General features: G+C 46.5%; 1 protein-coding gene across 1 annotated transcript; it reads left to right on the forward strand.

The window, feature by feature from the left end:
- The first annotated feature begins 369 nt into the window (after window positions 1-369).
- Window positions 370-10,350, forward strand: LOC119659526 (serine protease snake-like). The gene is made up of 5 exons (XM_038067662.1): window positions 370-643; window positions 8,914-9,129; window positions 9,186-9,456; window positions 9,517-9,946; window positions 10,005-10,350. The coding sequence occupies exons 1-5, from the start codon at window positions 577-579 to the stop codon at window positions 10,176-10,178; spliced, it is 1,158 nt and encodes a 385-aa protein (XP_037923590.1). The 5' UTR covers window positions 370-576; the 3' UTR covers window positions 10,179-10,350.
- Window positions 10,351-14,293: the final 3,943 nt, after the last annotated feature.

Genomic DNA, 14,293 nt, shown 5'->3' on the forward strand with positions numbered 1-14,293 from the left:
CGCTGAAGCGACTGCTCAACTATCATCGGCTGGACTGTGATAGTTGACTCTCTTAAGAGTGCTTCCTTAAGGAAGCTGTTTGATCTGAATATTTCCTCCGGTATTTCCAACATTTGGATAGTGCAAAACCCATACTAGAAACAAAACAAGCCATTTGAATAACCAAACTTGCTTTCTGTGCTGATAACAGATGATCTTGATAGCCGTGGCTGGAAATTCTTAGAATCTGCCATTGAATAGAAAACTGACTATCTCTAGTATGCAGAACTGGTCTATGAATGTTAATTTTCGTAAATCCCCAATGATTCACCCCAGATTGTCTCAGCTGGGAAGCTAGCGTTTCAGCTTTTCTACGAAGATCAAGATCATACCGCAGTAGTGACTTCGGAGCAACCTGTTCACTTACATCGGCGGTGCTTCAGTCAATACAGAAGCTGCTGACCACTAGCCCAGAAAGTCAGTAGTGACGCCCGTCTTCGGATTAATAGGTTCTCGGAAGCCAGTTACAGTGAATCTAGTATTCTCAGCAGCAGTGCTAGGTGCCTACGTCGTTGGTGAAAATTGTGATCATCTACCATGATTTTGCGTACAATTTTTGTTTATATTTTTGTGTTTTGTGGAACCGCTTTTGGACAATATGTTGGTGAGTACGTGGTAGTTTACCTGTAGCACTTAACATTTGTGAATTCTAAGATTCACCGACAATCTGAGATGTTTGGGCATGCGAGACATGTAAGATAGTAGATTCCATCGCTGAGTTCATAAAAACAATCTTTTGCACGCATGGGGGTGTAGATTTCGAAGCGAATTTTTTATGTTATTTTGATTATCTTTTGTGGTTCGTTAGTGAGAGTACCGCTCTCAAAAAAACCCGACTTTATATTTTTTTATATCTCATGATTGATGTCAGGGCAAGTGTGCAAACTGTTTAGCATTGAATGGTTTTATAGTCGTCACCCGCGAATAAGTTTCGAAAACTATGCTATGCTATATACATTAAATTACAGTTCAATTAGATGGAAAACCGTGTAAAGTGCTATGGTTAGACAACTAGTCAGTATACCTTTCCAACTATACATATGAACCAGAGGAGACAGGAAAACTTCCATAAAACTTTCGAATAAGTGCTTAAGATAGAACGCAAGTAGTTTCCATAGATGCATATAGACTTTTTACCCTGATGATCTCCAAAGGAACTACGGGGGGCGGAAGATTGCTATTCTAGCTGACAGTCACGTGATGACGGCGTGATATTGACATTTAAAATCTTGAATTTGTCCAGCAGGGACAACTTATCTTTGTGTTTGCGCCAATTCGCGCGCCGTCGCCTTCTCCAACTTGGCAATACGAGCCAAACTCTTCGATCCCAAAATGCCGCCTCCCCAATGTTTGCGGATTTCATCATGACGGTCATTGTAGTTCGTCTTCACAGCTTCGACAATCTTAGCCTTAGGTTTGTCCTATCGTTGGTCTCGACTGCCGTTAGAGCCAGGGCGGTGCAGGTTTTGCGGCGAACAGGCAATCCTAAACGAGCCTTGCCTTTTACATTTTGACAGCAGAAAAGAAGGCAGCTCTCTTTGTAGTGTCGCAAAATATCTGCAATTTTTACGTTCATCGGGTTTTTGAATATCCTGAAATATGGTTGTTAAGAAGTCAAAACCGAAGAAGAAGCCAGTGACCAAGAAGGTCGCCCCGGCACCGTTGGCTGTGAAAAAGCCTGTGGTTAAGAAAATTGTCAACCCGCTTTTCGAAAAACTTTGGCATCGGCCAGGATATTCAACCACGCCGTGATTTATCAGGATTTGTAAGATGGCCAAAATACATTCGTGTTCAACGGCAAAAAGCTGTACTCTAGAAACGTTTGAAGATTCCACCACCAATCAATCAATTCACGTAGGTTTTGGATAACCCCACAGCCGTGAAATTCTTCAAATTGTTGGAGAAGTACCGACCAGAATCGGCTCTTGCGAAGAGACCGCGATTGAAGAAGATCGCCGAAGCCAAGGCCAAGGGTTACGAGATCACCCGTGACAACATTGGTTGAACAGAAGAAGGCACAATTGGTCGTCATCGCCCACGATGTAGACCCAATTGAGTTGGTTCCCTTCTTACCTGCACTCTGCCGTAAAAGAGTGTCCCATATTGTATTGTGAAAGGCAAGGCTCGTTTAGGATTGCTCGTTCACCGCAAAACCTTCACCGCCCTGGCTTTAATGGCAGTGGAGGCCAACAAGGATAAACTAATTTGTTTTTACCTAATAAGAACCACGCAAGAACACAAAGTATTTGTGTTTTTCAATAAAAAGAAGAAATTTATTTCGAATGTTGCTGCGCCATAATAGTCCGATTTCTACCCTGGTAGGATCATGCTCTACATTATAACCTACATTGCTGCAAAATTTTGTAGTTCTAGGATAAGCTTAAGGGGGGTTTGCAGCCAATTACTGAAAATTGTAGTTATATACTATTATTAACTTTATTTGAACAGATATCGGTAAGGAGGTTATTTCGGAGCCTAGGCACCATATGGTGGCAGCCTCTTTATTTTTTTCCAGATTTTTCGGTTGGATAGTTTTTGACAATGGATCCGTGAAAGAAATGGTCACTTTCAACTCCCCGCACTCCGCACCTTTCCAACAAATGTCAAAACTACGACCTGCTTCAGACGATGGTTCAGCTGGTCGTGTCGTAATGCCAGCTGGGAATCTGTGGTCTTGTTATTCTTAAATTATTGAAGGTCTCCCTGGTAACGATCAGAAAATCTAACTAATCTGTCAGATTTCGTTAAGTTTGCCACTTTAGGTTGTTGAACGGGAGCTTGAACGATTTTTCGTATGTCTCTCTCGGGAGTGGGCGTTGCCACGAAGGCTTCCTGTTGTTGGTCCGAGATCCGCTTTTCTTCGATATCGTCGGTCATTGCGATTGATGGATACTGTAATGATACGTCCGGCAACTTCAACTTTGATAGATAGAACTTATCCGCTCTACTGATCGCCCGATATGTTTCCAGTTTTCGAAAACAGACTCAGCCAATGCTACTGATACTCCAATTGTTGGTTCCGGTCCCGGCATAGGGGAGATTGATCACTCTTTCGCTAAAGCATCCGAGATTTCATTTCCCTGTACGCCACAGTGATCAGGTACCCAGAGTAGTTCCAACGTATTGAATCTAGAGATAGAGTTCAAATGGTCTCTGCATTCCAGAACGATTTTCGAGGTGATCAAAGGATTGCTCAACGCCCTCAATGCAGCTTGGCTGTCACTGAAGATTGCGATGCACCTGCCTTACAATCGCTTGTCAATCACCCAGTTTGCCGCCCTTAGGATCGCATAAACTTCGGCTTGAAAAACCTTTGCATATTGTCCCGAAGGAAAAGTCCACTTCTGGCTTTTATTTGAGAGGTAGACTCCGGCTCCAGAATCCTCTTCTGTTTTTGAGCGGCGTAATGGCTGACCATACGCAATTTCTGCTATATTTGCGGCGAGAACTTCCTTCCAAACTGTGCGAATGCCTAGTAGCATGACAGGCAATGCTTCTGTCCAGCGGCTACTGTGGCATCTTATTGCGGCTTTGAGTTGACTGTCAAAACGCTCCACCATCCGGCTGCCGGATGGTATGCTGTAGTTCAGGTTTCTGAGTTTTTGAAACTACCTCGATTCAAATTGTCTTCCTTGATCTGTGGTGATCCGAGGTGGTATGCCAAACTTAGAGATCCATGGGTCAAGGAACGCTCTGGCAACTGTGATGGCTTCTTGATCGGGGATTGGTGTTGCTTCTGCCAACGTGAAAAACGGTCTACCGTGGTCAGGCAGTAGCGTTGCCCTACGCAATAAGGCATAATGATAAGATCCAGATGAACGTGCTCGAATCAAGATGATGGCGGCGCAAAGGACCCGACTGATGTAGTCACATGACGAGTCCCTTTGATCGCTGACAATTATTGCAACAACACGTCCAATTCTTACAATCGGTTTTGACAGATGGCTAAACATGCGGCTGTGTCACCGGTTTAACGGTAGCGGTTGTTCCTCAGTGGGATAAGTAGTGTATGCTGTTTAAAACAGACTTTCGGAATGGGTGAGTGATGTAAGGCCGGCTGGTACCAGTGGATACCACCATAGCTCCAGCTGACCCCCGGAACTTGGAACTGTTTTAGTCGAAGCTCTGTGGTTCCTTGCGCTGCAAGCTTTGCGTAATCGATAATGGATTGCAACTTCTCAATGCGCGACAATGCGCCCACGCAACCTTGTTGCAACCGGATACGTTAGCGGCTATCGTAGGGAAGGTCGCGGTTCAAATCTCAGTGGGATTTGTATCAAGATTTGACGTCGGACGTCAGTTGGTAGCTTTTCTCACAGCATGGTTTATCTAATGTCCGCTGCTTGGTCAATCGCAAGAGAAGTGCCTCAGGGTTCCTCCCTCTTCTCCGCAGCTTTGGCAATCCGAATTGCCCCGAATTTGGTGGCGTGTTCGCTTAGACGCCTTGGACCGTTGGAGACAGTTGAAATATTGTACACATTTGCACACATTTGCAGATCGTCTTTAACTTAGCGTAGGTGGTGATCTTTCGTCATTTGAAGTCAACGGTTGCTAAGTAGCACAAGTAGATTTCGCTCCTGGCAATCGCCAGCAGGATACAGACTATGCCTACCAAGGGGCTGCCAAGAGCGGAGCCTCGCTTGGTCAATCCACCAGCCCGCTCATTCTCTTCTCTGCTACTATGATCGAAAACCCACTGGATGGTGACTTCAAGCGTTCCGCTCAGACTATTTAGCGGGTCCCTGTACTGCCCCATTAGCCTGGAAGATGTCGGCACGAAATACAAGACCTTAATGGCCGCTTAACTCAGAATGGCTGTTGTAGAATTTAAGCTCAGATTGTACCCCGATTATCGACAGGATTCTTGTATGGTCAGTACTCCCGCATGGAAAACACTAGCGAAGCCTGGTAGATCGTACGTTTCGGCTACTACAAAAGAGATAAAACCCTTACACTCACTCCACACACCCTCTTTGATCCATAGGTGAAGAATTCTGTATCATAATCTTGCAACACAGCCTCCACACACATTAGTTAGGAACTCGCCAGCAAATCCCTGGTCAAGCTCACTTGTGTGCGGCATAGTTCTTTAGGAATGGTCAAAGTTCTCAACGTTCGCTGCCCAAATTTCAGACTCACGTAGTTTGACAGTACTTTAATTTGGAGCTCCAGGGGGAGGAGGTGCATGAGTCCATTGACGACATCTGCCGGACAGGACTGTTCTTTGAATCCTAGAGCCTGGTTCTATTGTAGTTCTTGCTCCGCGCCTACCACCACGCAATAGAACCACACACCACACAGGATGCGAAGAATCCAGAAGACCATTCTCGTCCGAAGACTCGTCTCGTATCCTGTCTATACTACGAGGGCGGTTTCAAAAGTGATCTTATATTAAATTGTTCCCCTGAGTCTCCTGAACACGCTACTGTGTTTTGTTTGGCAAGTGGATACCGTCTATTTGAAGTATGTTCATTTGCCTTCCGGTTCTGTGGAAGTAAATCTCGAGCTCCGCGAAGGGTACATCAAAAACGTCCACACTACCGGATGTTTCTGACAAGGAAATAGAAGGGTTTTAAGGAGGGTTGAATTAAAGTCGAAAGAGGAACGTCGGATAAAACCAGACATTTTGGCAGCTCTACTGATGAACGAAGTGTGAATTGAAACGAAGTTTGTTGTCGAATATTACACCCAGGTCTTTGAAAGAGGTCAGTTGTGAAAGGAGTTGCCCATTGATAAGATAGGAAAAGGATGTTGGGGAGGGCTTAAGCAAATAGCAAATCCGCATAGATCTATGTTTCACGAAACCATGTTGCTCTTTGACAATGACCGATGTGCGCGATCAGCCAGTCGTTGATGTATCTTTCCAGTATTTTGGAGCAATAGGAGAGAAGAGAAATGGGGAGATAGTTCGCAGCAAGAGAAGGATTTTTGCTCTCGAGGATAGGGATGATAAGGGCCTCTCTCCAGAGATGGGGAAAGTAGAATTCTTCTAAAATTTTGTTGTAGATTATACTCAGGGGGAGGGAAATGTGTTTTTTACAGTTAAAGAGGAAGAGGTTAGGAAGCGCATCGGGGCCAGGTCCGACATTGGGATCAAGATTACCAATGAGGAACTCAACCAAGGAAGGCCAAGGAATGGCCAGAGATTCGGATCAGTCTGCAGTTATGAGAGGTGTAGAAGGTGGAGGGCCCGAGGGAGAAAACACTGAAGAGAAGTAGGTGCAGAGAAGGTTGCAGGATTGTTGGCAGTGGAGTCAGCAACACTGGTAGAAGATGGGAGAGATTGGGTGGGAATACGGCAATGGCGAGGGTGTGACCAAAAGGATTTCAAGTTACCACGGGCAAGGGCGGCTTCAACGCTTAACAAGCACATTTTATGCGCTTTTGTAATCATCGACTTTACAGTGAAGCGCATAGCCTTAAAATGAGCAAGGTTTGCGTCATTCTTAGAAACAGGAAACTTCTTCCGCAGTGCATGTTTCAGGCGAATGGTAAGAAGGATCTCCGTTGTGAATCAAGTTTTGTACGAATGCAGGGAAACAGGGGAAGAAAAGATATAACGGGAGAGGATATCAGATAGGATATTGTAAAAGGTGCTAAGAGCTTGATCACCCGTTGAATTGCTTAATATGTGTACCCCGTCGAAGACGCTAAAGCTGAGTTGAGACCGTCAAAGTTGTGGAAATTGAAATTAGGAGATTTACGCGTAGTTTTGGAGTTTGAGCGGGGGAAGCTCCCCTTCAAATTCAAGTGGGGGTGGTGAGCGTCAGTTTCGACATACGGGGATGTGCAAGGAAATAAAGAGAGGTGACGTTCGGGGAGGTTCGAAAAGAAGAGGGAGAGAATGCGATCCAAGGACTTTTTGGTGTCATTGAAATTCAAGGGAAAGCAAGTGTTCATAAAGGAAGGAAGTAGAAGGGAAGAATAGGAGAGACTGTTGAAAGGAATTGGAAGGATGATTAGGTCAGAGGAGCATGGGGGGGCTAAAATCTCCGCAAATGAAGGGAGGGAGGGAAGGGAATCTGACAGTAAGGAGTTCAGACAAAATGTCAAATAATTTTTCGTATATGTGAGAAGGGTAAGCATAGAAGACGTATATACAATATATAATGACGATGATAGAGAGCAAGCTGGTTTCCGCTTCCGATCCTCCTGTATTGATCACATCGAGATCCTACGCATCATTCTGAAACAGTGCGCGGAGTTTAAATTTTTGCTTCACCTGCTCGTAATGGATTGCGAGAAAGCCTCCGTGCTCTACGAACGAGGGCATTCCAGAGAAACAAACAGCTGTAATCAGAGCAAAATATGATAAATTCTCCGATTAAATAGAAGTTGAAAGCGGAGTCCCCCAGGGTTGCATTTTGTTATCGATATCATTTCTTCTTGTTATCGGTGACGTTCTTCGTTTTGTTTTGTTCGGAGGATGTGGAGCAGTTCAATGGAATATGAAATCCTTCGCCAAACACCTTGACTATATTGAAGAGATCTGCTTGCTCTCTCACCAGGTCCTTGATCTTGGCCAGATGGTTTTGGGTTTAGGTTCGCAGTCTGATGGGTCATCGTATTCGTCCTATTTGCGTTAACGGGGAGAGCAATGAAGCCGCCGAACAGTTTGTATATCTAGGAAGCGTGGTTTCTGGAAATGCTGTTGCCTCAATACCAAGATCAAATTGAGACTGTTCTGTGTTAATGTTCTTCTTCTACTGCTATATGGGAGTAGCACATGAGTAGTGGCCACTACTGTCACTCGATAACTCCAAGCCTTCGTCAACACCTGACTGCGACGTGTAACCGGAGCACGTTGGCCTCATACTATTTCAAACGAAGAATTTAGTCGACACACAGGCCTGCCCCCGGAGGCAATGCTGGCAGAAGTGGCAGCGGATAGGTTATACATTAAGGGAGGTAACAATTATATTGATACCTACGCTGAGCAGTGGAACCCACTCTCCCGAACTGACCGGCAAGTGGGTCGGTCTAAGGGTACTTGACGTAGAATTGTAGAGGAGGAGGGCAGGCATCTCGTGAAGTTGTGGGAGAGCTGACTCGATTTGCGAGTTGAATGTCCAAGATGATGGACTCGTGGTCTCTAATAATAGGGATGGCTTCAAGAAAGGAGAAAGTGTTTGGATTGGAGCTCTCATTTATATTCCTGCTTATTGGAAAGTGTTCAAAATATGAACGACTGTTCCTTATATTATAGGTGGCAACGTCCAAACGTTGTCTAGGACTGTAAAGGAAACCGTAACTCAGAGGTTTCGATTGAGACGATGATAACATCTCAGGGTTTGAGGGTGTTTATGAGAAGGAAGTGTTGCGATATAGAATTGGTCGGAGGCACTTCGAGTTGGACCGCCCTACTATAGATTTGGTGTTCAACATAAAGATCTTAACATCCATGTTTTGATGCCGGGAAGTTGTTTGCGGTGGATATTTGCAGGAATTACTGGGATTGCTGGATGAACTGGTAGATATCTTGGGTTGATTGGATTATATCCGTTTATGTTCCGTTGTGAAGGATATCAGCGAAGATCAAGGATGATCGATCCAGTATGTGAAGGAGTTGACATTACCTAAGTGCAGTATGGTCGTCGGGAGTGGATTGATCTGTGAAGGGGAGTCCAATTTTTAGGCGTTCCTCTTCACCATAACTTTAGTTGAAACAATGCCACTTGTGTAGGTTGGCGAGGTGATCACTTCGCTTTTTGCTTTTTTAAACTATAATCTCTGGAATACTGTTTATTGTATGCCCTACTCTCTCTCTCCCCTAGATCACTTACTGAATAGGGTATGCCCTACTCTCTCTCCTCCCTCTCCCTACTGGGGATGAACAAAATCTAAAATCATCCTCATCCAATTTCTTACTTCTAGGTCAGCCATGTACAGTTCAGAGGACATCTGCTTCAGGAACCTGTAAGATAATTTATGACTGTCCATCTGTGATTACGGATATTCGCCGACAACGTCGTTACACTCGATGTAGTTTCGAAGGACGAAATGAGGTCGTTTGCTGTCCCAATCCCACTCGCCCTCCGGTGGCCACTCCAGAAGTGGTGATTCGCGATGACTCTCCAATAAGTCAACGCAGTAAGAAAAAATGACATGACTGACATTGAACAAATTTATATCCTTGAGTTTCACAGAGTGCAAGGAATACACTGAAGCTGTATACGAATATGTTTACTCGATTGGTCTTGCCGTGAATGCTGAAAAGAATAAGATACAAGTGGACAAATGTGGTCATAAAACGGTACCGTTGATTGTTGGGGGTGAATTTGCGAAACCGCGAGAATTTCCTCATATGGCGTTGTTGGGCTATGATCAGGGTGGTAATGCGGTAGCGTGGTCTTGTGGTGGAACACTGATAAGTGATCAGTACGTTCTGACCGCTGGTCACTGTCTACGTACAAGAGCGTAAGTATTTCGAAATTGTGTTCTGAATTTTGTAACCTTCCCTCATTGTATGTTTTCCAGAGGTGAACCAGATTACGTTCGGTTGGGAGAATTAGACATTCTTTCTGAGGAAGATGAAGCAGAACCAGAAACATTGAAAATCATCGAAGTCATCCCACATCCAGATTACAAAACCAGTTCAAAATATAATGACATAGGTTTGGTAAAAATGGAGAAGAAGGTGAAGTTGAGCCCATTCATTAGACCAGCATGTTTACCAACTGAATTCGGCGGTCCTGAGACTCAGGCAATTGCATCTGGTTGGGGTCACACCGAATGGGGAGCAAGGAAAGGTGAAAGTCACCTGATGAAAGTTATATTGACGAAATTCAGTCATCAAGACTGTAACAGCACATACGCAAGCGAGATTAGTCGACGACTAAAAGATGGTATTCGGGAGGAGACTCAACTATGTGCTGGTTCAAGAACTGCGAGAAAGGACACTTGCCAAGTAAGTATGCCTAACAAGATATTAGAAAATGTGGAAAATATTTAAAGTGGTAATCTAGGGTGATAGCGGTGGCCCACTTCAAGTTTACCATCAGAATTTGTACTGCATGTACACTGTGATTGGTGTTACGTCCTTTGGCATCACATGCGGTAATATCAATGTTCCTGGTGTCTACACTCGCGTATATCCTTACGTGAATTGGATAGAAAACATAGTTTGGCCAGACCAATGAAATGGTAACGCGTTTTAGATACTAGGAAGTTCATTACCTAGGATAATATTTTTTATATCATATTGTAAAGGATATCCATTTAACAGTACTGTACTGAGACGGTATTTAATGAAAAAAAAATTTATTATATCCATTAGTCAAGTTTAGAATAAATTAGAAACATTTCAAGGAATAACATTTGTTTTCTTATATATATATATCCCTAGCTTCCCTAGGTGGTAGTTTAGCCGGCAGTGACCAGTGAGAATTCCCACTATGATTCGGAGGTTCTTCTTGGTGAGGTTTGAACAGTCCGTTGTGCGCTTGGCTTCGTACTCCCAATAAGCGCCCTGGACTGGCTCCCTCAGCCGTTCGTCTTCACTTTTGTTTGTTTTGTTTTGTTGTTGTTATAACCATGAACCCGTTTCAGATTCTACAGAACGGTTTTGGCACGTGTAAAGGCGTCTTTGCTCCCTTCTTGGCTAGTGCTGCTTCATGGCTTTCCAACCCCAACTAGGCTTGGAACCATTATTGGATATTGGATTATCCATACCTTACTATGCGAGTCGAGCGTATTTAGTCTCTCAAGGTATTCCCATACCAGTTTATAGTACACTTGGTTGGACCTAAGTGTCTTAATCTCCGCTTGACTGTCAGTCAGAATAGCAATGTTCTGCTCCTTGCAGTTTTTTTGGAGATTTTTTTTTTTTTTTTTTTTTGTTTTTATGCGCCAGGTTGCAGCAGTGTGTGGGATTCACACCCACTAAAACCACCCCCACTCTTCCGCCCCTCCCCGCGGGACCACCGTGAAGTATTACTTCGCGGGGGAGGCTCTGGTTCGCTATACCAGCTCGTCCATGTCACGTCTCCGTCGCGCCGCCTTCCGAGCTCGATCCAACTCCAGGAGTTTTGTCTGCACCACGGCTAGTGCCTCATTTACCGCCATTCAGTTTTCCTCCGACTTCAACATCTCTTCCACCAGGTTGGAGGGCTCGATGTCCGCCCCTAAGATGCTGTTCAACCTCCTTTTCCGCTGCAGAAATCTGGGACAATGGAACATAACGTGCTCCGGGTCCTCGGGTGTAGCACCGCATTCAGGACAGTTGGGAGACTCGTCCAACTCGAAGCGATGCAAGTACTTCCTATAGCCACCGTGTCCCGTAAGGAACTGTGTCAGGTGGTAATTCAATTCTCCGTGCTTTCGGTTGACCCATTTCTCGATGCACGGGATCAATGTATGGGTCCACCTGCCCTTGTCGGAGTTATCCCATCGTTGTTGCCACTTGCCACACAACTCTCTCCTGATGGCTTTTCGGAAATCCGCATTCACCTCGGCTGGATTTGCCTTCCGTTTTTCGTAGAGCCAATGTGCTTCGCTCGCTAGAAGATCTATAGGGATCATTCCTGCGATAACACACACTGCCTCCGTCGACGCCGTCCTAAATGCGCTGCACACCCTTAGCGCAATTGGCCGGCATGCCGAACTTATCTTCCTCCGGTTGACAGCGTGGTTCAACGCTCCCGCCCAGACAGGGGCCGCGTATAGCAGGATCGACCTCACCACTCCCGCGATGAGTAGCCTGCGACTATACTTCGGTCCTCCCACGTTAGGCATCATCCTTGCAAGGGATGAGCTGGCATTTGCTGCCTTCTCTCGCGCATAATCCAAGTGTCCCTTGAAACTCAGCTTGGCATCGATCATCACCCCCAGGTATTTGACAACCGATTTTGAGACGACCTCACGATTACCAACCTGGATTGTAACCGTGTTGTTCTTCCTACGGTTGGTAATGAGGACCGCCTCCGTCTTTTCGTCCGCCAGGTCCAGCTTGGCCATTCGTAACCATAACTTGATGGTATGAATGGCTTCATTTGCATAAAGCTCCACGTCCTCGGGATGCTTTGCAATTGCAACTACCGCCAAGTCGTCCGCAAAACCAATCAGCGTTGTCTCCTCCGGCACGCGAAGGCCAAGCACTCCGTCGTACATTATGTTCCACAGCAGCGGTCCCAATACAGAACCTTGAGGCACACCTGCTGTCACAATGTACTCCTTCGGCCCGTCGTCCGTCTCGTACCAGAGAAGTCTGTCCGAAAAGTAACTCTCGATGAGCCGAGCCAAGTAGCTAGGAACACCCAGTTTGGCCAAAACGCCCTTAATACAGCCCCAGTTGGCTGAGTTAAAAGCATTTTTGACGTCCAGCGTCACCAGACCACAGCATTTGCCCATGGCCATTGCATTTCGAGCAAATTCCACGACCCTTGCTACTGCATCGATCGTAGAACGGGCTCGCCGAAACCCATACTGCCGCTCTGAAAGACCACCGGCAAGCTCGATGAACGGGAGCAGCCTGTTGTATATCACCCTCTCCAACATATTCCCCATGGTGTCTAAGAGACAAATAGGGCGATATGAGGAGGGCACGCCGGCTGGTTTTCGCGACTTCGGTAGCAACACCAGCTTCTGCCTCTTCCACTGGGCGGGAAACACTCCTTCCGCCATGCACGATTCGAATGTGCTTGCGAACCACCTTGGTCTGGCCTTGACCGCCACCTTCAGAGCCTTGTTCGGAATTCCGTCCAATCCCGGAGCCTTGCCGTCCCCAGTACGTCTGCAGATTTCCCAAAGTTCCTCTTCGGTAACATCAGGGATCGAGAAGACGTCCTGCTGAGCTGCCAGTTGGAGTTCTCTTTTGTCCTGCTCCTGCTGCGGGAAAAGAGTGTAATTATTTGCAACAAGAGCCGTGGGCATGTCACTTGAGGTGATTTTCGCCCGCGGATCTTCTTCATTACAACTTGGTAGGCTGTATCCCACGGATTCGTATTAGCCTCCATCCAGAGCTTCTGGTAGCATTCCCGCTTGTTTCTCCGAATGGCCTTCTTAAGGTTGCTTCGCAGATCCCTATATTCCTCCTCACGCTCCTGGTGCTCCGGCCTTCTCTTTATCCTGTGGGAAAGTCTCCTCGCTCGGAGACAAGAGGATCTCAAGGCAGCGGTCTCCGTGTTCCACCAGTAGTTTGGCCTCTTGCCGTGGTGCAAACGTCGTCGTAGCATCGTAGCGTCGCATGCTTCGGTTACACGCTGAGACAGCTGTGTGACCCTTTCCACCGCTGTTCCATCCGGATCATCGGCTCCCTCCAATGCGGCCAGGAATGTCTCCTCGTCGAAAGCTCCGATAGACCAGCAAACCGCCTTAGCCTTTCCACTTCCAGAGCGTCGTTGACTACTTCCCCGGTTCCCAATGCGGAGGAAGATGGCCTGGTGGTCACTGTGGGTGTAGTGCTCACTCACTTACCAAGTCATCCCCCTTACCAGTGAAGTGCTAACAAATGTCAGGTCAACGATCGAACCCAACCCTCTTCCTCGAAAGGTGGGCACGCATCCAACGTTGGCCAGCACGATGTCCAGCTCCGCAAATGACTCCAACAGAATTTGACCTCTGGTGTTCGTCGATCGGCTTCCCCACTCCAGGGCCCACGCATTGAAATCGCCCGCAATGATTTTAGGGCTGCGGTCTCTAGCATCCAACACCAGACTGTCTAACATATCCTCATATTGTGCTAAGGTTGCACTAGGAGGAGCGTAGCAGCTGTAAATATGGACATCGTTGACCTTCGTCCTTATAAAACCGGCTGTCGGGGGGGCCATGACTTCTTGAATGGCCTGTCTTCCGCACGCCCAGATTGCGGCGTTGCCAGACGTATCCACCGCCCAAGTCGCACCGCCGTAGTTTCTGTATGGCTTGCAAATAACCGCGACATCGACATTCGACTCTCGAATGGTTTGTGAGAACAGGTCCTGAGCTGCCTCACAGTGATTGAGTTTGATTTGTATCAATCTCATTTGCCTGAGCGGTTCAGCTCCCTCCTATATACCGGACATCTGCTGCTTCCCGCAATATGCCGGCCGTCCACGCCCTCTTTCCCACTACATAACATACACCGTGGATCTCTGGTGCAATCTTTGATGAGGTGGCCCTCTTCCCCACACTTCCTGCAACTCCTCGACCTATCATGCTGGCTAGTGCATGCCGCCGCAAAATGGCCGAAATCGAGGCATCTGAAGCATCTCTTTAGAGAGATTTGCTCCCTGAGCCTGCACACGACCCAACCTACTCTTACCTTGCCCGCGGTAAT

Source organism: Hermetia illucens, chromosome 6 (genome assembly GCF_905115235.1).
Source record: "Hermetia illucens chromosome 6, iHerIll2.2.curated.20191125, whole genome shotgun sequence".
In the NCBI taxonomy this organism is placed as follows: Eukaryota; Metazoa; Arthropoda; class Insecta; order Diptera; family Stratiomyidae; genus Hermetia; species Hermetia illucens.